At 41.2% G+C, this 24,832-nt stretch overlaps 3 protein-coding genes across 9 annotated transcripts; 2 read left to right on the top strand and 1 right to left on the bottom strand.

Annotated features, from left to right (window-relative positions):
- Positions 1-3,149: 3,149 nt before the first annotated feature.
- On the bottom strand, positions 3,150-5,731 carry lyrm1 (LYR motif containing 1). 2 transcript variants are annotated; one of them, XM_079577509.1, is made up of 5 exons: positions 5,583-5,731; positions 3,924-4,095; positions 3,798-3,858; positions 3,609-3,640; positions 3,150-3,519 (listed from the first exon to the last, which is right to left on the bottom strand). In XM_079577509.1, exons 1-5 carry the CDS (start codon positions 5,630-5,632, stop codon positions 3,406-3,408), a joined length of 429 nt encoding a protein of 142 aa, XP_079433635.1. In that variant the 5' UTR covers positions 5,633-5,731; the 3' UTR covers positions 3,150-3,405. The 2 variants fall into 2 exon arrangements, with proteins under 2 accessions (XP_079433635.1, XP_079433636.1); XM_079577510.1 differs by having other exon boundaries at positions 5,579-5,716.
- A 382-nt stretch (positions 5,732-6,113) lies between these two features.
- On the top strand, positions 6,114-10,914 carry dcun1d3 (defective in cullin neddylation 1 domain containing 3). Of its 2 annotated transcripts, none has more exons than XM_079576692.1 (4): positions 6,114-6,500; positions 7,515-7,597; positions 8,205-8,755; positions 9,122-10,914. In XM_079576692.1, exons 3-4 carry the CDS (start codon positions 8,316-8,318, stop codon positions 9,663-9,665), a joined length of 984 nt encoding a protein of 327 aa, XP_079432818.1. In that variant the 5' UTR covers positions 6,114-6,500; positions 7,515-7,597; positions 8,205-8,315; the 3' UTR covers positions 9,666-10,914. The 2 variants fall into 2 exon arrangements, with proteins under 2 accessions (XP_079432818.1, XP_079432819.1); XM_079576693.1 differs by having other exon boundaries at positions 7,518-7,597.
- A 1,705-nt stretch (positions 10,915-12,619) lies between these two features.
- On the top strand, positions 12,620-24,792 carry katnip (katanin interacting protein). 5 transcript variants are annotated; one of them, XM_079576731.1, is made up of 29 exons: positions 12,620-12,731; positions 13,208-13,298; positions 14,380-14,468; positions 14,665-14,843; positions 15,203-15,315; positions 15,399-15,500; positions 15,623-15,760; positions 15,947-16,187; positions 16,347-16,475; positions 16,558-16,709; positions 16,794-16,900; positions 16,979-17,075; positions 17,161-17,370; positions 17,748-17,885; positions 18,545-19,355; positions 19,424-20,170; positions 20,251-20,459; positions 20,537-20,615; positions 20,696-20,873; positions 20,966-21,131; positions 21,648-21,960; positions 22,050-22,160; positions 22,301-22,440; positions 22,519-22,620; positions 22,697-22,857; positions 22,976-23,002; positions 23,298-23,383; positions 23,546-23,638; positions 23,722-24,792. In XM_079576731.1, the coding sequence occupies exons 2-28, from the start codon at positions 13,269-13,271 to the stop codon at positions 23,602-23,604; spliced, it is 4,914 nt and encodes a 1,637-aa protein (XP_079432857.1). In that variant the 5' UTR covers positions 12,620-12,731; positions 13,208-13,268; the 3' UTR covers positions 23,605-23,638; positions 23,722-24,792. The 5 variants fall into 5 exon arrangements, with proteins under 5 accessions (XP_079432857.1, XP_079432859.1, XP_079432856.1 ...); XM_079576733.1 differs by having other exon boundaries at positions 21,648-21,817; positions 21,896-21,960; positions 23,546-24,791; XM_079576730.1 differs by having other exon boundaries at positions 23,546-24,792.
- Positions 24,793-24,832: the final 40 nt, after the last annotated feature.

Raw genomic sequence — 24,832 nt, forward strand, 5'->3', positions numbered from 1 at the left:
ATGGCTCAAGTGGGATGTCCGACAATGTGACCTGCACCGCTGTAGCAGTAAGACAAGTTGACCGGGTAAGATGATCACATGGTTGTCCCTATTTGCAAGCACCTCATTACCTTACTACTGCTCTTCAATACTTTTAAAACTTTGAATGTCACTTTTTAGGTTTGGCTTCTTTCCCATATTCTGGTTCTTGCACCATATTTCCCGCGGGGTCTCTCTGAAGCCCCTAAATAATGCACGCGGAGTGAAGGGCTTATAGGGCCTGTGTGATGGATCACTGCGCTCGTTCTGGCGCTGTGTGTTCTTCGTGCTCTTCAAGATTATTTATCATGTTCATAATGACACTGCTCTCAGGTGAACCTCCAAATGTCTATATTTGTATCAGACTTAAAAAAAGAACCATTTCTCCCCACACTTCCAGTCCTTGTGCACATGACGTCACTGCTAAAGTGGGTCACATGCCTTTTACAGTAGTTAGAGTTGGAAATGAAACAGGATTCTGTGTTAAACTAAAAGCTTTCATTGTTGTTGTTGCATTATGTGTACAGTATGTTTATTATAATTAATATTAAAATAAAAATGTATTCCCTCCCCTCATAAAAAAGAGATTCCTGCAAATTGACCTATTCAATTCCAAAGGGACAGGGGCACTTTGCCAGAAGCAGTGCGCAGTGCCTGGGAACCTATGTCCAGATCTTGCGTTAGAATTGGTCAGAAGCACAAACTGGAGGATAATGATAATAATAATAATAATAATGGTCTACACTTGTATTGCACTTTTCAAGCCTCTGTTACCAAGTTTCTCAAGGCGCCACACTGTAGTCATTATTCATAACACCATATACTCAGTGGTGGTAAGCTACAACTGCAGTAGTAGTATTAGTTGAATAGACTCCATTTGGTCGTGGAGTGATGGAAGTGAGGCTGCCAATCTGCCCCATCGGTTCCTTTGACCATCACTGACAGTCTCATTCATCCTGACCTGTTGTACATGTTTTTAGTGGTAGGCGAAACCGGAGCACCCGGATGAAACCTATTGCAGGCACAGGGAGAACATGCAAACTTCACACAGAAAGTCCCAGTCTGGTCTGGGATCGAACCCGGGACCTTCTAGATGTGAAGCACAAATGCTAACGGCTGTGCCATCCTTATTGTGCATGTTTTTTTAAAGGGACTAGATGCAAGTTGGTCATTTTTATACCCACTAGTGCCACCTCAGGCCTTACGCATAACTGCAGTTTCTATATTAAGACCTGAATTAACAGGGACAGTGCAGGATTTTAGAGGCAGTTGTGGTGAATAGGTCGGGGCTCATTCTACACATTAGGACATGGCTGGAACATGTAGGGGGAAGGAAAATACTACGTATAGTCCCTTTAAGCTGGGGAAACCAGCTCGGGGGGAACATGCAAACTCTCAAAGAAAGGCCCCGCACAGTTCCGGAGTTGAACCTAGGATCTTCATGCTGTGAGGAAAGAGTTCTAACCACTCAGCTTCAGTGGCGTATTATATAACTCAGCAAAGATTGTTTACACAGATTTGTTTTATTACCCAGGGGATTGCAGCAGCAAGCACAGTTCGATATAATTAACATACCTTTTATTCAAATGCACTGTTGTGTTGTGGGTTGAGAAATAAATCCATCTGTGACCTTCTCAGTGAGACACAAACTTGTTATTTATAACTTTTGTTAAATTACTTTTGTCATCGGAAAGTACCCAGGGAATGGAAAGTTCCATGAATGAACACTTTGGCAAGTTGTGAAGTCAGGCTTTTCGATTTGAGCCATGATAACCCGGATCTTAAAGGGGGTGCTCCAAGAGAATACTTACAAATCTACTGCTTTGCCATTAATGTTCAGTGACAGCCAGGATGGTCATTTATCACAGGCCAAGACAAGAGTGCAGCCAAGAGTTTATCTTTTACAAGTAGAGACAGCGCAGCACAGATCAATGCAGGAAACTGAGCGTGGCCTCTAGTGGCCACTGTACTGACAATATAATTCACAGAGCTGTTGTGGTAAGCAGGCTTAAGTGAAGGGGTTTGAGACCAAAAGAGTTTTGTCAAGGTGAAACCAATAATAATGTGCCAGAATGAGCTGATAATGCCTTAATTAGCTGCGGGTGTTAAAACTAAATGAGGGAGCTTGCACTGTAAAAGTCATGTCTTGTTTTTGTTTTTTTTTACAAGATAAACAACCTTGCATCAACGTAGAGAACCTCTCCTTTCACATTCAGCTCAACAGTCTCTTAATTATGTGCAGGTCTGAGAAATGAACATGGGTCCAAATAAAATGGACCACTGGCGCCATCTGGAGGCATTCTTGTGAAGATCTGGTAGATGTTTTCTATCCTACCTCATGCACCTCAGAGCAGCTGGACTTTACACATTTTATTATTATCAGACTTGATACTTATTTCTAAAACAGTTGCAATGATCCGAAAACTGGAATAAAAGACCCTCCTGAGGATATCAAAGCTGATTTGTTCTCATCAGTGCCTGTGGTCAGTTTCTGTAGCTACTGTAAAGATGATCGGATTAACCTCATTTTCACTCTCTTCTGACCACACTATATCTCCCAGTATTTCAGTCTTGACAAAAGGTTGTTCAGTAAAATTTAAACAACTTCAATATATTTTTTTCTTTTTTAATCAACAATGGTGCCAAGACAGTTGAGGACATTACATTTCTGCAAAATGATTGCACCTACTACAAGTTCCAGGTCTTTTGGAACATTTCCACAATAAAATAATAATAATGTCTTTTAGAGCACTTTTCCACATGCTCAAAGTTTTGTGCGTTATTCACCAAGCTATGAAGCCACAGTTGCCCTGTTTTAGACAGACAGAAGCGCAGATGCAGACATTAGCCCCAAATGACCCTCAGACCACCCCCAAGCACACGTCTCACATACCTTTCACCTAGGCTGCCTGATATTCCCTTATGGTCTGCCATTCCTGGTATGAACCAAGGCCATCTCTGCTTATTTTCCGAGATTTGAAGGGATTGAGCATTTTCTCAATGACAAATCGCAGGGAGCATCTGATCATGTTCATCTCTATGGTGAAATAATGTCAGATTTTAGGCCCAACATTTTGAAATTTAGTTCAGAAGGCAAGGAATGAAGTGGCCCTTCTTTTTTCTGAGTATGTCGGGGTATGTCAAAAGCACCTTTGGAAATATAACTGCAGAGAAATCAATTTGCCTGATACTTATTCACTTATACAACATCAGTTATTGAGAACAAATATATACAGTTTTCCACTTGAGCTGAAATCTCTTATATATACATGCAAAAACAAATCTATTCCTTTATACTTCACACACAAGAGCTCAGTTTGTCATTATACTGTAGTGTCTTTGCGTGGTAACCCAAACGCTGGTCGTGGTGGAAGAGGATCTTGAGCATCAGGTCTCATCATGTGACTCTAAGTAAACTGGCTTGGCCTGCTTTCTTAGGCGCTGTTGGGCTCGCAGTTTTCTGCCTTTCTGGGTTGCCAGACCTAAAGGAGGCAGGTAGGTCTGGGCAAAAGAAAACAGGACTGTCAGGTACAAGCCAAATGCCCACCAATAATAACAGTCTACATGTTGGATAAAGTAATGGTACGTACAGCCCGTGGGTAAGGGTTTCTATAATGGATTCCTGTGCAAAATCAAAATTGCAGTTAGTTTTTTAATTGTTTTCTGCAAGTTTAAGTATAATTGTTGTCTTGAAAGATGTGTTAATTAAAACATTAAAAGCCTGTGAAAATGTTCAAAAGAAACACATAAAACGAATATCATTCATGCAATGGTCTTACCTATTTCTATTCTTGCTTCGCATTCTTCTATGCACCTCTTTATCAATACAGGGTCTGCCAGCTACAAGAAGAAAAAAATGTGTAAAATAAAACAAATATTAATCACTTGATGTAAAATCGTCACACCTGTTGGTTTTGTCGGAACAATGTGCGGGCTTCTTGGACGATGTACTTTTTCTCAGTGTCTGTGTCACTTGGAACACCACTTTGTGCCTGCCATGTTCTGGCAATGCGAAATACTCGCATATACAGTGACAATACAGACTTTCGAGTGGAGGTTGTCATTTGGGCACTGAATCTGAAATGGACAACGATGTTTTATTAACATAAACAGCAGGGTCGATTTATTTAACAACAACACTAGTGTTTCAACACTAGATGTCACTTAGCTGGGGATAATGTACATCCTTTTACATGATGTAAATATGAAATATATTGTTGCATAACATTTGATACACTATTTTTAAAAGATATATTTATTGAAAACAGTATGTCTTGAGCAAATTTTATACTGAGAAAAAACGTAGGTGGATTTAACTCAGTTTTTAATCTTAAAACAATATTTTTTTTAAATGGGTAATGATGAGTCACAGTAGTGCAAGCTTAAGCTTAGCACTTTTAGAGCTAATAAAATAAAAGCGGCATGTAGACGGGATTCCTTTGCAGAGCTGCACACACGGGCGTGGTGGAAAAGGTGACAAGGCTAGTGGCCAGAAACTCGCAGGCGTGCGCTCGCTCCTGTGCACATGCCATAGAGTGTCACTGAGCAAAAACAACTGGTAAATCACTGGGAATTGATAACAATGTCACACACATTGCAGTCTGATGTATCATTAAGAATCTGTTTCTGTAATGTGCTTCTCCAGAATTGGGTGCCTGACAGGTTTGACAATGTCAGACACATTAAAGTTAGGATAAGGTTTGGGGCCCCCTAGGAAATTTAGAGCTTATCATCCTCATTTTAATGCATTCTAGAGCAATTCAGAAGGTAAATTGTTCTAATTAACCATTTTATAGTTTTACTTTTGAAACAAAACATTTGAAACAACTTCAGCACACACAATGTCCCTCACTCAACATCACACCCTTTATCACTAATGATGTTTCTGAGCATCACAGGCTCCATATCACTGTAGAGCTGAGATGGGGTGCAATAAATGGTACTTCTGTGAGCTGTTCTGTCATTTGACTTGTACCTGAGTAATGATTTATAAAGAAAGGAAGGCTTTCTGCTAAATATCACCACTTCTGAAAGAATATTTGTACCGGTCATGTTTACATAGAGGGACCCAGTACCTCCTCCCTGATATTTGTGTCTTTGATATAAACTATAATGATATCTGTAATGAGTCTGAACAACATACACACAGAGTGAGCATGTAAGCATGCGCTAAACTTTTCACCCCACCAGGGTTATAGTGCTCAGTGAGCTGGGACAGGGGGAGTGTTGACGGTCCGGTGGCGCAGTCAGAGCACGGCTACGCAGCCACGCAGCGCCCACAGCCCCCGAGGGCTGGAGCAGGGCTGCTGTGGCGCTGAAATGACCTCTGTTAGGTGCCGTCAACAGGCAACGTTTACGAGCACCAGTTAATCTGTGAGCACGGCACCGGTCATCCTACAACACAAACTCCCCTACCCCCCTTCAAATATTATTATTTCAGATCTGCACGAAGCACGTGGATGACCTTTTTCGAGATCAAAACAGCGATTGTCCCCGAAAGGTGAAAGCCCTGCCTTTAGGTTGTTTGTTATGTCTACATAAATTACAAAATGTATTTTACCTACTGTTTCTTACAGGAAGGCTGCTTCCCAAAGCCTAACCTTGCCGTGGTCATCTACATCATCACTCCTCGCCCAAGTGCTGTTCTAATGTGTCCTCCTTTAGCTCGCATGTGGTTCATTTCTCAACAAAATCAGTGTAGCCTTCGCTGCCTTGACTCCATTAACTTTTGTCGCAAAATATTTGTCGCATGCTTATGACGTCTCTCGCCTAAGGTCGCAAAAAATAAAAAAAATAAAAAGCAGTAATTAATGAACTTCACCCGAATGTTTCGGCATTGCGAATCATGAACAGAATTGTAGTTTGGTTTGGTTGTGATGTGTTGTGATGGTGCTCAGGTCTATCTATATTACTTTATTTCCTCATATCCTTCTGATGATACTTCATCATCATTAACCATCACTGTTTGTAACCTTCTATAAAATACAATGATAGTAATTAACTCGTAACAACAGTAAGATTTTAAGGTAAATTGTGGAATAGAATAAAAATGATTATATTAGTGCCATAGAAAGGAAGATCAGCTTGGCCTGGGCTGCCAGTAGGAGGAGGAGGGAGGAAGTGATGCAGGAAAATGCCCAAAATGTAGCTACATTCAATGACTAAAAGGGGGAAGCACAAAGAAATCGGCTGCTTCTATCCGAAGTGGTTTTCTTTTTCAGTTTGATATAAGAAGATAGTTACATGTGGATTGCTGTGCACTCGCTTTCGGTTTTTCCCCCATTTCTTCCCTCTGACAGCTGAGCATTAAAAATAGGGGAAGTTTCTTGCTAGCTATGGCTGCTAACAAACCGAGTTAAACCTAACGCGACGAGTTTCTCTCAGCTGAGTTCTTGCAATCTCTATCAGCTCATAAATTCTTTGAATCGGGTCTTCTCGGAGTGATGTACACCACACTTGGTAAAGCGGAGCTCATCAAAAAGGTATGTTTCTGTATGTCATTACCATGTCATTATTGTGTATGTGTGTTTATTCGAGAGACCTAGCCTAGCTTTTAGCTAACTTTTGGTAAAGCGAGCTTAGCTAGCTATGGCGACGCCGTAAGGCCAGGCAATTTTATACAGTTAAATGCCCTAAACTGCCCTCTTCATTCTTTGCCTCTCTGTTATCTTATAGCAGGCCAGTTATGTGCCTAAACGATAAACACATGTTTATGTCTTGACTCTGTACAGTACAATTTGTATCACGCCACAACTTAAGTTTGTTTGTTTTTATTTTTTATCTCACTTTATTGTGAGATCAACAAAGACTTAACTTATCTTATAAGCAATATGCATTTAGCTTCAAAGCGCTTTATTAAGTGCTACAAAGTATGTTTTTGTTCTTCTATTATCATGATCAATAGGCCCCTTGTCATTTAATGTATACAATAATAATAAGATGTAAATTGTTAGTTGCTCTATATTTTATTTCAATAACTCCCTTAGATTTTCAAATTAAGACTTTTCAACATTATGCAGCCCATCAACCTAGAGTGGAGTGTCAAGAATAAGAAGATGTCTCAACATGCCTATGACACTAATTCGAATTTATCAGATGTCTTGTTTAGCTCAATACCTTTGTTTGGTTTAGAGTTTTGAAAAGTCAAAGTTTCATTTTTAACTAATGGATTGATCATTAGGCCATGAAAGACATCTGCAAAACCATTTCTACAAAGCATTTACATGTTAATAAACGTATGAAATATTTGGTAAGGTTGACACACAATGGCAGCAGCAGCTCAGGACTGAGACGTGAAGACTATTTTGTTGTACACTTGTACAATATAGTTTACTTTTTACTTCATAAAAACAGGATTTTAAACCTATAAACATTATCCAGAGAGATAATGTTGCGCTGCATTCAGATTACAAAATTAAGACAGCCGGTAAAAATAGACTGGGGCTGGGAATGATATCATTTTCTGCTTATGATGACAAGATAATGTGTCTTTTCAGCAGTGCAGATGTCAAGGTCGCAGTGATGGAGAAGAATAGAAAGACACTTTGGTTTGTGGGCTGTGCCATCTGAGTGACTGTCTGTAAGTAATTACCCCGTTACAGTCTTACGAATTATGCAAAATTGAGGTTATCAGTCAGATGATCTTTAAATAAAAAGGTCTGTGCTGCCGATAGTCAGTGCAGTGGTTTGCAACCTTTTATTAGTTGAAACCGTCCCCCCCTCACCTCCCCTGCCCAATATTGTCTTAAACATATACTAATAAACAATGTGGCAACAAAAAAAAAACATGAGGTGCTGCACATAAACACACATAACATTTTTCAAAACTAAATATTGAATGGATTTGAGGTCTGTTTAATCCAATCAGCAGCAAAAGCTGCTCCAAAAGTGCGTCCTCTTGCCGAATGATTAAATCTGGAGCAATCCCAGACTGGTATCAGCGCTAATGTTATTAGCACTGATATCAGTCTGGCTCTTGCCGGGTTAAATGTCTCCTATCTATATGAACAATTTTAACAGTTTCATTGGTTTAAAAAAAAAAAAAAAAAAAGCAGTTCCTCTGGGGTTTTTTATATTTTATTTATCATGTTCTCCCTTTTGTCTTCCAATCTACAGTGTAACTGGCATGATTGTTATTGAACTTAATATTTGATTGTGATAACAAATGTCACTGCTCTTTGCTCTAGGACTGAGGGCATGTTGAGACGTCTCGCCGGGCCGGAGCAGAGGCGTCTAGGTGGTTTGGGTGGGGACTGAAGGTGAGGAGAAACTACAGCAGAGGGACCAGGCAGAAAGACATGGGCCAGTGTGTCACCAAGTGTAAGAATCCAACATCTTCGCTGGGCAGCAAGAGTGGAGACAGGGAGAGTGGTTCCAAATCCCACAAGAAAAGTGGCTGTGCTGTCGGTTTTGGTGGCCACAAAGAAGAGTCCATAGCCCCATGTAGCAAAAGCAACAACGAGTTGTCAAATGGAACCAAGGCTTCGGAAGTGACAGTAGAGACACCTGTAATTCCAGCAGTGATGGGAGAACTACGAAAAGAGGAGTACCTTGAAGGTGGGCTTTCAATAAGGCGCATCGATGAGCTTTTCTCCTGCTACAAGGATGAACAGGAAGACGCTATTCTGGAGGAGGGAATGGAGAGATTCTGCGACGACCTCTGTGTGGACCCAGCAGAATTTCGAGTGCTAGTTCTTGCTTGGAAGTTTCAAGCAGCCACTATGTGCAAGTTTACACGGTAAGAGTTTTAATTATTACAACTGGTGTTTTGCCTCCTGCTCTTTGGGATTGTTTAGGCTTTTCGCTGCAAGAAGGATTTTCTGCTAAGGTCACTAGAGTTGATGCGAGCAAGATCCATCTTTTAAGCTCCCTCTGATTTTTATGAGTGCAATCAACTGTTGTATCTGACAAATATGCCTGAAACATAGTTGGCTACTTGATGGCATCGTTACAATTTTCTCCACACCCTCATTGCACAACCTGTGTACAATGCCCCTTATATTGTCCTGAATATTTTTCATTTTTATAATTACTATGTATATTTACCAAAGTTATTATTGTAGATCTAATTTTGCTTTTATGTCTTATCTATTTGTCTATTCAGGAAGGAGTTTGTTGAAGGTTGCAAGGCCATCCAAGCTGACAGTCTGGAAGGCATTTGCTCCCGCTTTCCCTACATGCTGCTAGAGGCCCAGGGAGAGGAAAACTTCAAGGACCTTTATCGTTTCACTTTTCAGTTTGGGTTGGATGCAGAGGAGGGGCAGCGGTCATTACAGCGAGATATTGCCATCGCCCTGTGGCGCTTGGTTTTTACACAGGACTCACCTGCAATTCTAGATCACTGGCTGGACTTTCTAGCAGAGAATCCATCAGGTATTCGGGGCATCTCAAGGGACACATGGAACATGTTCCTAAATTTTACACAAGCAATTGGGCCGGATCTGAGCAACTACAGTGAAGATGAGGCTTGGCCCAGCCTTTTTGACACATTTGTGGAATGGGAACTGGAGCACAGAAAAAAAGCAGAGGAACAGGCATTGATGGCTAAGGAGGAAGAAGGGAGATGCACTGAGCCAGACTGCCCACCCACTACAGACAGATTGGAAACAGAGGGAAGCCGCGGCTCACAGACATGGGGGGGGCACTGATTGATGGAAACATGACATATTTGAAAGGAGTGAACTAAGTATATGACCTACAAATGAACTGTCCATCTGTGAATCATCGGGCGTGTTTGAGTATTATCATCTCAGCTGTTCTCTCATTACTTTTTTGGGCTGGGATTCTTGCTTTGCAACCCTGAATTTTGTTTTATTTTATTTTTTTAAAGGGCTCTAAAAACTGTGTTTTAAGCACTTCTATTTAAGTTATTTTTTAGTTTTTCTTTTGCTTTTTATCGTAAGTGGGCATGGTCGTTCATTTTTAACATGCATCTACCTACAATAGCCAGCAGTTTTAAGGTTTGGTATTGAGACAGGCGACAGAAAGCCACAACTGTTTAATTACAATTAATACTTGTTTTGTGCCAAGGACTAGTTTTGAAAAAAGAAGGGAAATTGAATTTATTGAACCTTGTCTACCAAATATATGTTCAATGAAAAATGTATTCAATGCCTTTGCTGTAAGGATGAATTGGCTACACTTGCATTGCCTTTAAAACAATTGAAATCGCAAATTGCAGAATCACAGAAATGTATTTCCTTTCAGTCACATGGACATTATTTTGTGTATTGGGGTCAACATAAGTTATCAAAAATTGATTAAAGAATCTATAAAAGTCTTGACGCACAGAATATAGGTGTTGAAGTGCTTGAAGTGCAGTGAGCGACTTAGCTCGTCTAGGCAGCCAGCTGTGCTGATGTGGCCGATGTGATCTAGATTTCCACAGATCTCAAGAAATGGTTAACTGTAAATTTAAACCTTCCTGGCTGATTTCCTGTCTGATGTAAGTCTGTATAAGAAGTGATCTTGGTAATTTTTAAACAGAAAATGCTGTGTTATACTAAAGTTTGAAAGTCTTCACTTTTGCTCTGTACTGCTCCAAAATGTTGTGTGTGCACCTCACGAAGTACTGATGGCTGCTGCTGGTAATGGATTGCACAAAAACCCAATGGCATGCTAAGTCGCTATACTTGCAACGCTTTGCGGAGAGATTGATATCGACTGCATATTTTTCCATTTCAAACCTTTCCAGATAGATTTTTGATTTTTAAAAATAGCCTAGGTTTGAGGATGAATGAGAGGATGATTGTTACTCGACTTGCAGGCTTGTCTTAAGTCTATACTATTTGTGGGAGATGGTTGGACATAACCTGTTTAGGTTTACCTTCAATGGTTTTATTTCTGACCCCTTGTCTTTTTATATAAAATGTATTGATTTATAATAAATAAAACAGTGTTTAACTTTTGACTCCACCGAAATCTCAGCTTTTTTCTTGATGGCAACAAACATTTACTTTATGCTTTTGTTGGGATTTGTGTGTACTGTACATTTGTTGAATCAACACGAGATAAAACACAAGTATATAAGGCATCAGCTGGAATTACTTGACTAAACGTGAATGTTTTGTCACAAAGTGGCAGTGGCGCAGATGGTAAAGCGAGTCGTCTCATGATCGGAAGGTCGGAGGTTCGAATCCCACCTCCTGAAAGTGTACACTGTCGTGTCCTTGGGCAAGACACTTCACCCACATTGCCCCAGTGTCTGCGTACATTGGTGTATGAATGAGAGTGCCTAAGGTAGGTGGAAAAATCGCTATACAAGTTGAGACCATATATCATTTACCAGCAGTTAGATGTAGGGTCTGATGTAAGTAGTTACACAGTAGATGTAGGGTCTGATGTAGGGTCTGATGTAAGTAGTTACACAGTAGATGTAGGGTCTGATGTAGGGTCTGATGTAGGTAGTTACACAGTAGATGTAGGGTCTGATGTAAGTAGTTACACAGTAGATGTAGGGTCTGATGTAGGGTCTGATGTAGGTAGTTACACAGTAGATGTAGGGTCTGATGTAGGTAGTTACACAGTAGATGTAGGGTCTGATGTAGGTAGTTACACAGTAGATGTAGGGTCTGATGTAAGTAGTTACACAGTAGATGTAGGGTCTGATGTAGGTAGTTACACAGTAGATGTAGGGTCTGATGTAAGTAGTTACACAGTAGATGTAGGGTCTGATGTAGGGTCTGATGTAAGTAGTTACACAGTAGATGTAGGGTCTGATGTAGGGTCTGATGTAGGTAGTTACACAGTAGATGTAGGGTCTGATGTAGGGTCTGATGTAAGTAGTTACACAGTAGATGTTAGGGTCTGATGTAAGTAGTTACACAGTAGATGTAGGGTCTGATGTAAGTAGTTACACAGTAGATGTAGGGTCTGATGTAGGGTCTGATGTAAGTAGTTACACAGTAGATGTAGGGTCTGATGTAGGGTCTGATGTAGGTAGTTACACAGTAGATGTAGGGTCTGATGTAGGGTCTGATGTAGGTAGTTACACAGTAGATGTAGGGTCTGATGTAGGGTCTGATGTAAGTAGTTACACAGTAGATGTAGGGTCTGATGTAGGGTCTGATGTAGGTAGTTACACAGTAGATGTAGGGTCTGATGTAGGGTCTGATGTAAGTAGTTACACAGTAGATGTAGGGTCTGATGTAAGTAGTTACACAGTAGATGTAGGGTCTGATGTAGGTAGTTACACAGTAGATGTAGGGTCTGATGTAGGTAGTTACACAGTAGATGTAGGGTCTGATGTAGGGTCTGATGTAGGTAGTTACACAGTAGATGTAGGGTCTGATGTAGGTAGTTACACAGTAGATGTAGGGTCTGATGTAGGTAGTTACACAGTAGATGTAGGGTCTGATGTAGGTAGTTACACAGTAGATGTAGGGTCTGATGTAGGGTCTGATGTAGGTAGTTACACAGTAGATGTAGGGTCTGATGTAGGGTCTGATGTAAGTAGTTACACAGTAGATGTAGGGTCTGATGTAAGTAGTTACACAGTAGATGTAGGGTCTGATGTAGGTAGTTACACAGTAGATGTAGGGTCTGATGTAGGTAGTTACAGTCTTGCAGTTTCTGTCTCAGGGGCGTGTCTTCTGCTGACGCAGCTTTCTGATTGGTGGACCGCCATCCTGGTTACCAACCAACACAACACAAGAGAAACGAGGAAAAATGGCCTGTCGCTCAGGAAAATACACAAGGAGCTTTTAGCTCGACAAGTGAGTATGTTAAAAATACTGAATAAGTCACGGAGAGCAAATGCAGAGCACTTTTGATTTTTAGTGTTAACTTGCTAACGTTATAAGCTAACTATCTAACTAGCTTATTGCCTCTGTATCGTCTGTGTTTTTACTGCATATGCTAGCCCAGAGCTGCTGCTGCTGCTGCTTCATCCAAAGGCACAGCTTTATTGCTGACAATGTGGTCTGTGGACTTACGCTCTTTTGAACTGGATCAATTTCCTCTAAATGTTACCGCTACTGATATTGCTACCACAGCAAATTAATGGGTTGCAAGAAACGTTCTTTATTTTGCAACAAATCCACTAAATATAAATGATGAAGTTTTTATTATAGCTTTTCTTTGTGAGGATGTCAAACAGAATCATGTCATCTTGAATTTAGCAGCGGGTGCGGCTTTTGATCAATGTAATGTCATTCATATTAGGCCAAAATGCTGATATCCATCTGTGTAGGTTTGCATTGAGGATAAACTACTAAAGATGATGGTGTCATCACTCTTTAAGATGGGATTGTATGAACAAAAGCCTTATCATGGATAACAAGGTATGAACAGCACACACTATTATTATAGTATATCAAAATTGACATTTTGTTTCATTTACCATATAGGTTCTCCATCCTTTTGTCTTGAACATGTTATAGCTCTCAGTCTGACAGATGCAGTAGAGTAGTTGACCGGTCTCAGATCTAAAGAGTAAGGCCCTTAGTGCTGCTTTTTGGTGTTTGCTTCTCAGGATGAGCCCTGCATGATAACTGTGCTGTATGTTGAACTCGCATGACCCAGTCATGGCTGTCTTTTACTGTATTCTGTTGTCTCTTTTTGTTTTTATGTAATACAATTATTAAATCACAATCAAGGTTTGATTTTTGATTGTCAACCTAAAGCATCTCTATTTTATTGTTTTATTTCAGAGTTGTATTCCTTATTGGGCATGTAAATTAGACTAGTGATGTACATTCTCTTCCATTTTTTTGATTAATTGGTCAAACGATCACAGGTTGACTGTTAACCACAGACTGCATCGCGTTGTACATACATTTGACATTAACAAGAGCTTTTTTCCCCAGACTACTAATTTAAGTAGAAATGAACTCAAAACAAACCGGATGTATATTTGAAAATAAAATGTGGCTCAGTTTTATGTTTATTTCTGTCTGTTTAATCTCAGATGATACTGTATCTTAAGGATTCATTGTTACTATTTATTTTAATTGATCAAGCCAATGATACATTTATTTATTTTCTTGGCTTCTAAATTGACTTCTAGACGTGAACATGCTTAATAAAACTAAACTGTATAATTTTGTACTACTTGTCACGTCACAAACTTTGACTTGAAATCTTTTTTTGGAACCTAAGTGAAATATTTAGAGTGTGTCATTATTCTTTGAGAGTTTGTGGCATGTGTGGTTTAAGACATTGTGCCAGTGGCATGGTCTTTGTGCCGCCCGAGGTGTCAGTGAACACAGCACATGCATGCGTTGTATGTCTATGTGTTGTAATTTGTTTAGTATAAGTGGAAATAACTAGTGTCCAAAGAGAACCACAGTCATGCTTATACAAAAAAAAATAGATTCAACTCCTCTGACTTTTCATCTTGTGTGTCTGTCTGTTTCCATGAAGGAGAGTAAGCCATGCCAAGGAGGAAGGCTTACCTCTGTTGCGGATGACACTCTGGATGAATATTTAATTGCCCTCCAGCACAAAAACAGGTAAAGTGCGAGCACAAGCTGTTAAAGGGAGATTGGATTACACTGAGAACGTGTTTAATTCCTCTATGACGACTTTTAATGTTAGCGCTGATTGACTTCTTCCTTGTCAGTCGCCTAATCATCTCCTACAAAGTAAATCAATCCTAACTGTTAAATTTCTTATGGCTGACCTGATTATTTTTCTCCTTTTATACAGAATCATAAAACGCCTTAAAGTCAAGGACCCAAAAGAAATTGAGTTGGAGCGACTTGAGCAGGGCTTTTCTGTTTATCTTAATGGAGCCAATGCTGAAGTCAACCGGAAAGAGCCGCCAAAGAACTTTTACTTCAAGCCCACCACTTCCCCACCGGCCTGGAGACCCGCGCGGACAGCAGGTACGTCAGAAATAAACTAAGGCACTCTCCATGCTAAAATCTCTTATGCAATCTCTCTTTATTTTTTAAACATGCGTTATGCAAGACCCATTTCTATAAAGTATTCATTTTAATGTTGCCTTTTTTTGTCGTGAGCGCACAGAAAACCAGCTCATCGCCACTGCTCCTCATCCTGTAGTTTACAATGCATGCTTCAATGACCGGCTTGAGTAAATAAATGATAGTGACAGTTATTGCTGGCAGCCAGTGTTTTGGACTTCCTCTATGTGCTACCGACCATCTGTAAATGTGACTGCACCGCAAGTTGTCCTTCGAGGCAATACTATTCTGTTCCTTTTTGTGCTCTGACTCATCGGCAGATGTCTGTAGAAGCGCCCACCAGTTAACTGTAGATAGCCATAATCTGGAACATACTCCGAAGCCGAGGAGTCACACAGCCCCGGGGAAGGTCCAGCGGAAGCAATGGGTGCAGGTCCAGTGATCTTTCATTTTGCATCCCTGTGACTGGCATGTTTTTTCAAATGTTGTAAACTTTGTATTATTATAATTTTGCAGGATTCAGTCAAGATTCGGTCAGAGACTGGGCCAACTTTGCATATATCTCCAGAAAATCGATATTCCGAGGATTTTGAGCCATATGAAAGCAGGGACATGGAGGTAAGTGCGCCCGTCTACTCTGCCTTCTGAGCATGTGTGGGTGTTTTAGGGGAGGGGCTGTGTGCCAGATACAGCTGTCTCTACTGTTTAGCATCCCCAAGCAATCATGATGTTTCCTTCAGAGCTCCAGTCCTCACTCACCTCGCAGCCCGCATTCTCCAAGAAATCCCTGCAGACTGTCCCGGTCCAGATCAGAGAGCCAAGGCAGCCACAGCGAAGAACACAGCGAAAAAGTACTTCTCAACCTTGAGGAAGTTAAGGTAATGCGCCAACCAATAGTATTGTTGAGGTGGCATATTCAACAATTCAATCAATCAATCAATGACTAGAGGGCAACGAACAGAATTGCCCCTTGGGATAGGATGTGTTGTTTGATTGATTGACAGACAGATGGCATACATGCTTTATTTTGTTGTAGTGCCTGACTTTGACCTTTGGTGAACTAGGTTTTGCGGCGTAGTCTTGAGGTTAGCATGCGGCGGAGCAACCGTGGCTCGGCTGGGGAGGAGTCTGACGAGGAGTGGGTGGAGGAACACACAGAAAGAGATGAGAGCACAGAGAGTCTGGATGAACTGGGACTTCCTCTGACCTCGTCGAAGTCTTCATCAAACTCTCGAGCCAACGAATCCCAAAGCCATTTTGACCCTGCCAACCTCGTCGTCTTAGACTTTGGACCTTCACCTAAAGGTATGTATTATTTCTATGCAATTTACTACTGATGTTCGTATTTGTGTGTGTCCTCTCCGTCGGCTCTATCAGCAGATTTAGTGTGGTTGAGATTTTTTTCTTTTCCACAAGCACATAAGTTCATATAATTAGATAGATGATGTTTGCGTGCTGTTTTAGGTCGTAAGATTGAGCGCTCTCTATCAGCAAAAAGGAAAGAGACTGTGGACAGCTTTATACCAACCAGGCCTTTGTTGGTGAAGAGTAAAACACTCGACAGACCCCCATCAAAGGACTGGAATAGTCAGAGTAAGATGATAACATTAAGTTTATGTGTTGTACAATCTACTAGAGAAAGTTACTGTCTTCATGTTGGTAAATCCTGTTTCAGGAACAAGAAGTCAAGTGGAGAGACCTCTGTCAGTGGTGAGAAAGGCTTCCCTTGAGGAGCGTGACCCAGACGACATGGCATGCAGAGTGCGCCAAGCCATCCAGAAAGAAAACAGCCCTGTGCAGAGTTCTGATGCATTCAGTCGCAGCACAGTCAGTGTGACACTACAATCTGTTCTTTTTGTACTGTGTTTTTATCTTGTGGCGACTTTTTAATATAATTTCTTTCATATGCAGTGTGGAGGGCCTAATTTGATGAATGGTTTAGTGCATAACACAGCACATGACAAGCATGACAGCAGTGTCACTCTGGCTATGCAAAGAATAACACTCATGGGCCCAAGGTAAGCAAAAATATGCTCTTACTATCTCAAAACAACAACAAAATACTTAAAAAATTATAATTTCAATGCATTTTCCAGGCAGCAGCAGAAATTACTTAAGGCTTTGGAAAAATTGGAAGCTGCTCCGAATTATGACATTTCCCAGTGTGCCAAAACAGACTGTAGCAAACAGCTGGTGAGTCAGACTTCCGGTCACTGTTCATACACATTATGTGTCAGTTTTCATGTTTAGTGACTTAAAAGTTGCGTTGTCATTGTAGAGAAGTCAGTCTTCCACAGAGGTCACACCAGCACTGTACGTCACCATGGAGATTCTTTCCAACTGGGGAAATGCGCTGCAGGTCGGCCTGACTGAGCTTCAGTTCTTCTGCCTTAAGAACAAGAAGCTGTATGTGTCACCTCATGACTTGGACATCAGAAACACTTACTACCCTGGCAACCTGGGAGCTCTTGTTAATGGTAAAATGAAGGTGAGGTTCTGCAGATGTTACTTGTTTCTATTATATTAAAGCTTCGGGACCAAATTTTTCCATGTACTAGAGATATTTCTTTTTGCGACTGACAATTATTGTAAAAGCAACGCTTTGTGGGAAATAAAGGAGACTCCCACAAGCTGTCTGCATCTGATTATATTTAAGGACTGGTAACGTGGAAGAAAGAGTGTCTGTCCTAAATCAGCGCAGAATGATATAATCATTATGATTCATGCACATAAATGACGCGATATGTGGAGAAGGTTTCTTAGAGCTAGAAACAAATTGAGGCCACGATAAACAGTTGAAATTGTAATACCACTTCCATGGTTTGTAGCTTTAATAAATAAATACACTCATTTGTTTTCCTATAGACCACCAAAGACCGTCATATGTGGACATGTCCCTTTCACCCTCCCATCCAGCTCTACTTCATCATCAGAAACACAGAGCGCACCCCAGACTTTGGGATATCCCGCATCAAGATCTGGAACTACAACAGATGCCTCAATGTAGGTTCTTTAGTTCCCTCTATTGGCATATAGTAATTGCTGCCTCATGTAGTGGTTCATGCCCATAGTACTATAATAAATCCAAGGTGTTTGCACATCGCCACTAATGGGGGGCTGTATGGGTGTTGCTCTTGAAGCAGTGGCTCACTGAGCTGCCAGTCACTGTCCAAATGTGGAACAGTTGGAGATTAGCCCTAGAGGATTAGTGTTAGGCAAACGTGGGCTTCTGCCTCTCCCAGCCTTGCTGTTTATAGAGGGGTACAGGGAATGCGCTGCGACTTCCAGTGACTTACCATTGAATTAATGAGGTAAGCATGAAAGGTAAGGAGCAATCTGGTGTCTGGTATAAAAAGATTGTGGTGATAAGGTTCGTGTCCAGGGCAGTTCCAGCACTTCTACTTGAAGCTAGCTTTGTGCTAATTACAGCATGTAAAATGTTTTTCACGCTAGTGATGCTATTGCTGATTTGTTCAATCTGAATGAGGTGATTTTCCTCAAATACATGTTTCATATCGGGGTAGGCACCTATAAGCTTTCTTGCTTCGGCCTACTCCCTTTGAGTTTTACTGTTCTGTGACTATGTAATGTAAATAATGTAAACAATGTAAATATAATGACTCAAATAAATCAAATCAATTGGAAATATTTGTTCTTTTCAGGACCTTGACATTGGTGCGAGGCATATAAAGCTGTACATCAACAGCACATTGGTTTTTGAAGGTGAACTCGATAAGGGCTGCGGTAACCAGGTCTTTGACTACAGTACCAGCATCGACCTGCAGGATTTCACAACCTCAGACCTGATCTCCAGCCCTGTGGCTTCAGGACACAGTCTGAGGGGTGTCAGTCCTCAGCGTAGTCATGAACGAAGAGCCAGCGACAGCAGCATTATTCAACGACACCAAAGCTACAATCCATCATCAGAGGTGGTGGGACAGGCAATGACAGACATGCAGGAGAAGTCACATATACCAGCCCCCCACACTCCTTCTTTTGTGGCTGCTTCATCTTCTACGCAGTGTTCCTCACAGAGAAACTCTTTTGACCTCTCTGCCTCTGAGGAGCAGTCTGCTGTCCTGGAGCAGACGGTCACTACTCAGCCTGCGTCCACTAGAGTGGCCCCCCAGTGGCTGCAGCCCTTAAACCGAGGAGCTCCTGAAGGCTGTGAGACCAGCAGGGAGAAGCCCAGATGGTTAGTCCCACAGCAGTCTGCAGAGCCTAAAGTTGTCCCCGTCTCATCCAGCTCCATACTCCCAGAGCTGCCGTGTAACCCAGGCCGTGTGTGCAGAGGAGGGGAGAGGACGGCCAATGGTTGTCAGAGGAGAGGGGAGTCTTTGGAGTGTGATCTGCTGGAAGAGTTTGGAGATCCAAAACAGGACAGACCCATTAGTGGACGCAGGAGTTCATTTAGAAATACCACAAGAAAGCCAGAGGAACTGCCCTTCAGATCTTCTACACTATCTAGCACAGGTAAGACTCCTGTTTGATGAGTTATGAAAGCAATTCATCACCTTTTAATATATTCATATTTTTTTCAGACGATCATATTTCTTTAGTAAACACAAGTAGGAAGCAGACTCCGCGTGCTCACTTACATAGTCAGCAGGATGACACCCTCATGGAGTCTTGGGACTCCCTCACAAAGTTCAATCAGTACCAGCGGGGACGTATCTCCAACATGGGATGTGAAGGTGATGTCTTCGATGAGTTCTTCCAGCGCCAGGGCCGTGGCCCGCCCAGTGTTCAAACAAACCCTTCCTCAGCCCCCAGAAGCCCTGTGTCCTCCTCCTTCACTCATCCTGATGAAGATGCCTCTATGGAGCGAGAGGAGGAGTTTGAGATTCCTGTGCTGCCCAAGGGCCAGAGGCTGGTCATCAACATTACGTCTACTTGGGGTGATCGTCACTATGTGGGTCTGAATGGACTGGAAGTGTTCAGCTCCAGTGGAGAGCCCCTTAGACCGACTCACATTAGCGCTGACCCTCCTGATATAAATGTACTTCCTGCTTATGGCAAGGACCCTCGAGTGGTCATGAACTTGACCGATGGAGTTAATCGCACACAGGACGACATGCATCTTTGGCTGGCGCCATTCACTCCTGGACGAAACCATACAGTTTTTCTTGACTTCGGTGCCCCTTTTCATGTTGCAATGATCCGCGTGTGGAACTACAACAAGTCCCGCATTCACTCATTCCGTGGAGTGAAGGAGGTTGAGATGCTGCTGGATGGAATATGTATATTCAGAGGCGAGATTGCCAAAGCATCAGGGACCCTCTCTGGTGGTCAGTGCCTTGACTGCAGTTATAACCTGTTTGAATGCTACATGGGGTTAAATTGTATTTACATTCTTTGTCAACTGCAGGGCTTGACCAGTTTGGAGACACTATTCTGTTCACCACTGATGATGACATTTTGGAGGCTATGTCTCGATATGATGAAACCTTTCTCACTGAAGCCGAGAGTCCAAATAACCTTGTGAGTGAGGAGGTGCTCCAGAGACCGCGCACTGCTGATGGAGAGGGAGATGAAAGACCGTTCACACAGGCTGGCTTCAGGGAAGAAGACCTCATTGTATGTAACATTGATGCTTATATTATATGTAAATAATCATAATGTTTTATTTACTGCTTGTTCTATTACAATCTTAGATGAAACTCCAGCTGAACCCCTCCATAAACCAGTCAGGGGACAGTGTGGAGCATATTCCTGGCTTGTACACTGGAAAGTGTGAGTATCCGTCTTCACATGGACAGTTCTCGATGTTCAGTGTTGCAGCTGTAGTTGACATAAAGCTCCACTTCTTTCAGGCCTTAGAATAGAGATGATGTTGACCTGGGGTGACTCTCACTACATGGGCCTGACAGGGCTGGAGGTGGTTGGCAAAGAAGGAGAGAGTTTACCTTTAGACCTTAACTTTATGGCTGCTTCACCCAGAGACGTTAATGACCTGCCCGAGTATGGACACGATCTGCGTACTTTAGATAAGTATGTTACACTGGCTGAGTGTGATTAAAGCTCACGTCACATGAACATGAACAGCATATTCAAATTTATAAAAATCCTTTTCTGTTTAACAGACTTCTAGATGGCCATAACATAACAACAGATGACCACCACATGTGGCTGATCCCTTTCTTCTATGGAGATCCTCACACTTTGACCATTACCTTTAATAAAGTCCGGACAATCGCTGGGCTTCGTATCTGGAACTACAACAAATCACCTGAGGATTCCTACAGAGGGGTAATTTACATACGATAACTTTCAACAGATTCTCAGCGCTGTAATCTGTGCTTGAGTCTTTTTCCTGGTTAAAAAAGGTTAAATTTAAAAAATAGATATAAAAAAAGCTGCATTATGGAACTTTTTATGTGGGGGAAAAAAACATATTTAACTTTGAGTGACCGACACAGTAGCTGTTTGAGTGGTAAGCATGGCTTCAGGATCTATCACAACTATCAAGTTTTTTTTTCATATAAAAAGTTCCATAATGCACCTTTAACTTTAAAATGCATTTTTCCTGACCTGATTTATTGCACACTGCTATAAATTATCTTTCCTCTCTTGTATGCACATATGTATTTGATATTGCTCTGTATATAGTGTTAGCTGTTTTTTTCAGGGTTTCATAGTAACACATTAACAATGACATTAAAACAAATACAATTGAATCATTAGAAAGTGCATTGTGTAGTCATACACTATACTATCATATTATCATTAGAACACATTGACTGTTTTGTTTGTTTTTGCTTTTAGGTCAAATTGATCCATGTGTTCATGGATGATGTAGCCATCTCTCCATCAGAGGGTTTTCTGATACGTAAAGGACCTGGGAACTGCCATTTTGACTTTGCTCAGGAGATCCTCTTCATTGATTTTCTTCAGACACCAACTGAAACAAAATGTGCAGAGAACTTCCCTTACAAGTACAGCTCGATGGCACTACATTATATTTCTTCAGAAATAGGACATTTATTAACACATAGATTGTGCTTTGTTTACAGAGGAAACACAAAGAGACGAGAAGAGGCGAGCATGGATTATGAAGCTCCCATCATGCCTTCTGGTTGTATCCTTTTACCTTTGTTTTCTTTTGTGTTGCCTTGATTCTGTCATGTTTGCCATGATCTATGTGTATAGTCCTTGACCTCCTGTTAGTCATCTTTCAGCTGCAGCTTTTGACAACATGGGGCGACCCGTATTACATCGGTCTCAACGGCCTTGAGTTTTATGACCAGAACCATGAAAAGATCACACTGAGTGACAACAGTATCCTTTCTGGCTATCTTCTTTTTAGCCGTTTCACTACACAAACTGTAAAAAAAAAAGGATATATATATTTTTCTGATTTTAAGTGTCCACTATGCAATCACAGTTAAAGGACTCTTCCTGAGCGTTACCCTTGTTAGACATTGCTGCATTTCCTGACAGTGTGAATGTACTGGACAATGTAACAGGGGATGTGCGAACCCCAGATAAATTAATAGATGGCATTAACAGCACTCATGATGGAAGGCACATGTGGCTAGCTCCGGTTCTCCCCGGGCTGGTAAGAGCTCCCACTTACTTTGTGATTTAATAAACACTTTCATTTGACTTGAATGCTAACAGTTTTCATACTTCACAGGTAAATCGTGTGTATGTGATCTTTGATCAGCCAGTCACAGTGTCAATGATAAAGTTATGGAACTACTCTAAGACACCACAACGAGGAGTCAAGGAGTTTGGGGTAGGTTCTCTTGTTGTTTTTTTTTACTTTATGGTTTACTTTTAGATTCTAATCAGGCTTCCATCTATTTTAACAGTTGCTTGTGGATGACCTCTTGGTGTATAATGGCATCTTGGACTGTGTAAATCATGTGACAAGGGGCATTTTGCCAACCTGTGATCCATTTGTTCCTTACCACACCATCCTCTTCACTGACGATGCCTTTATTGCACACAGGGAAAGAAACACTGTCATCAGGTATTGATAATATTGAGCTATTCCATATTTTGCGTTCACTTTTTACACTGTATGGGGACAAATCCTGTGAATGGTCCAAACATGTAAAAAGCACAAACTCTACTCTTCCTCACTTCAGCCCCCGTGGCAGCAGATACCACCAACAGTGAGTAACAGAGCCTAATGTGCCCAGTGTTAGCACCCCCATGTGGTCAATCCCTGTATTAACGATTCTTGAAGTGCCTATCAACGCACCCTACAATTGTCCTGCACTTTTACCCCATACACCTCCTCTTTTGAGTTTATTCCTCCCCAACCTCCTTTGCACCAGTCCTGAACCAAAGCTCTGGACAAGCTGGGCCTAACTTTTGCCATCTCTTCTCCATTTGATGTTTTCCCCTCACTTTGGCCGCCCTACATCTGATTAGTCATGTTTATATTTTATTCTTCCTGTTTTATAGCAATTATGTGGAGGATCAAGACGTCAAAATGACCAATGAGAATCAGATTGTCCACTATAACAGAAGGAAGCAGACTGCTGATCCAGGTGAGTTATACAGAGCTCAGGTCAACACAAGGAACATTGTACTACTGAATAAACTAGAAGCTAATAGGAAAATAAAGCCGCATTCTGTGCCAAAGCAAGCCTCTGGTCGTACTTTGAACAGATGTCTTATCATTGCTAATGTGCGCTGTTTGTTGATTACAGCTCTTCGTCCTAAAACGTGTATGACTGATGGCAGCAAACATGGAAAGAGGAGATACTGACTGAACACAACTGGACTCCCCCGTCTTGTTTCTGGTTGGTGAATTTCGTTTAAGGAGCTGAGCCATTGTAGGCAGCTGTAGCTCACGCTGAAGATGAAAGACTGATTTTTTCCCCAGAGGTCCACTTTATGGTTGGATAGTTCTCTTTGCGGATGAGCTCACAGTCTGCCCCACACGTGCTGTACAGTTGCCCTGGGTGACTCTCCCACTATGCCAGGTATAACCAGTGAGGCTGCACTCCTCAGCCATGTTACTGTGCCTAGTATTCAACACTAAAAATTGTGGCTGCTAATTGTGACTTGTGCTGCACATTTAAATGCTGCTTTGTGATGTGACACTACTTTAAAATGAGTCGAATGCCCAAAGCTGTTTCACTTGAGCATGTGGCTCTCTGTACACCCTGCAGTTTACCACTATCGCAATGCTATGCAGACACTGATTTAGCTTAACATATAAAATATAATATTTAACTCATATCGGCCAGACATGGGGACTGCTTTTAAGATTTATTGTGACTGCTTCTCATTTTTCTTACAATCATTTATGGCTCAACAGAAAATGTCTGGCTCTAGGTAAATTAGTAAAGAGATGCTTTTTTGAAATTCCAAAGTCCTGTTGAGCATCTGTGACACTCAAGTGACCTTCATAGGAAACTCCTAAAACATGCATGGAGTCGGTCAGTCCAACTTCGCTAAGACGATTTAAGATGTGAAGGTCAGTTTAGACTTTGGATCAGTTATCCTTTTATGCAAATACCTAAAACTTACCTCAAAACAATGTGTAAAAGGGATAATTTAAAAAAGTATGTATACTGTATTCTACATTCAACACAATATTTAACAATCAGTAGCTGTGTATTTATTCAGTGTTTCTCGCTCTCTTGCACGACAAAGTGTCCTCAGCAGTGGCCATTGTCATGTTCTGTGCTCCTACTTCTCACGTGGAGTCTTTATACTATACATATTTAACACCTGTAAATACTTGTATGAAATGCAGTTTTATGTATTTTCTTTGAACAGCTGCAACAATAGCCATTACCCTGTATCACAGCCCTTCTCTGTTGAGCAGTGGAGATTGTTGTACATTGTTGTTGGATGTTTATTTTTCTAATTTTATTTAATCTGTTCACTTGATGTCAGGATTATTTGAATGAATAAAATGTATTAATGTATGAATTTTAAAAGCCGCTTTCCCAAAAAGCAGTTTTTAATCAACTACAGTGTATAAT

The sequence above is a fragment of the Gobius niger genome (genome assembly GCF_951799975.1).
Source record: "Gobius niger genome assembly, chromosome: 19".
Taxonomy (NCBI): Eukaryota; Metazoa; Chordata; class Actinopteri; order Gobiiformes; family Gobiidae; genus Gobius; species Gobius niger.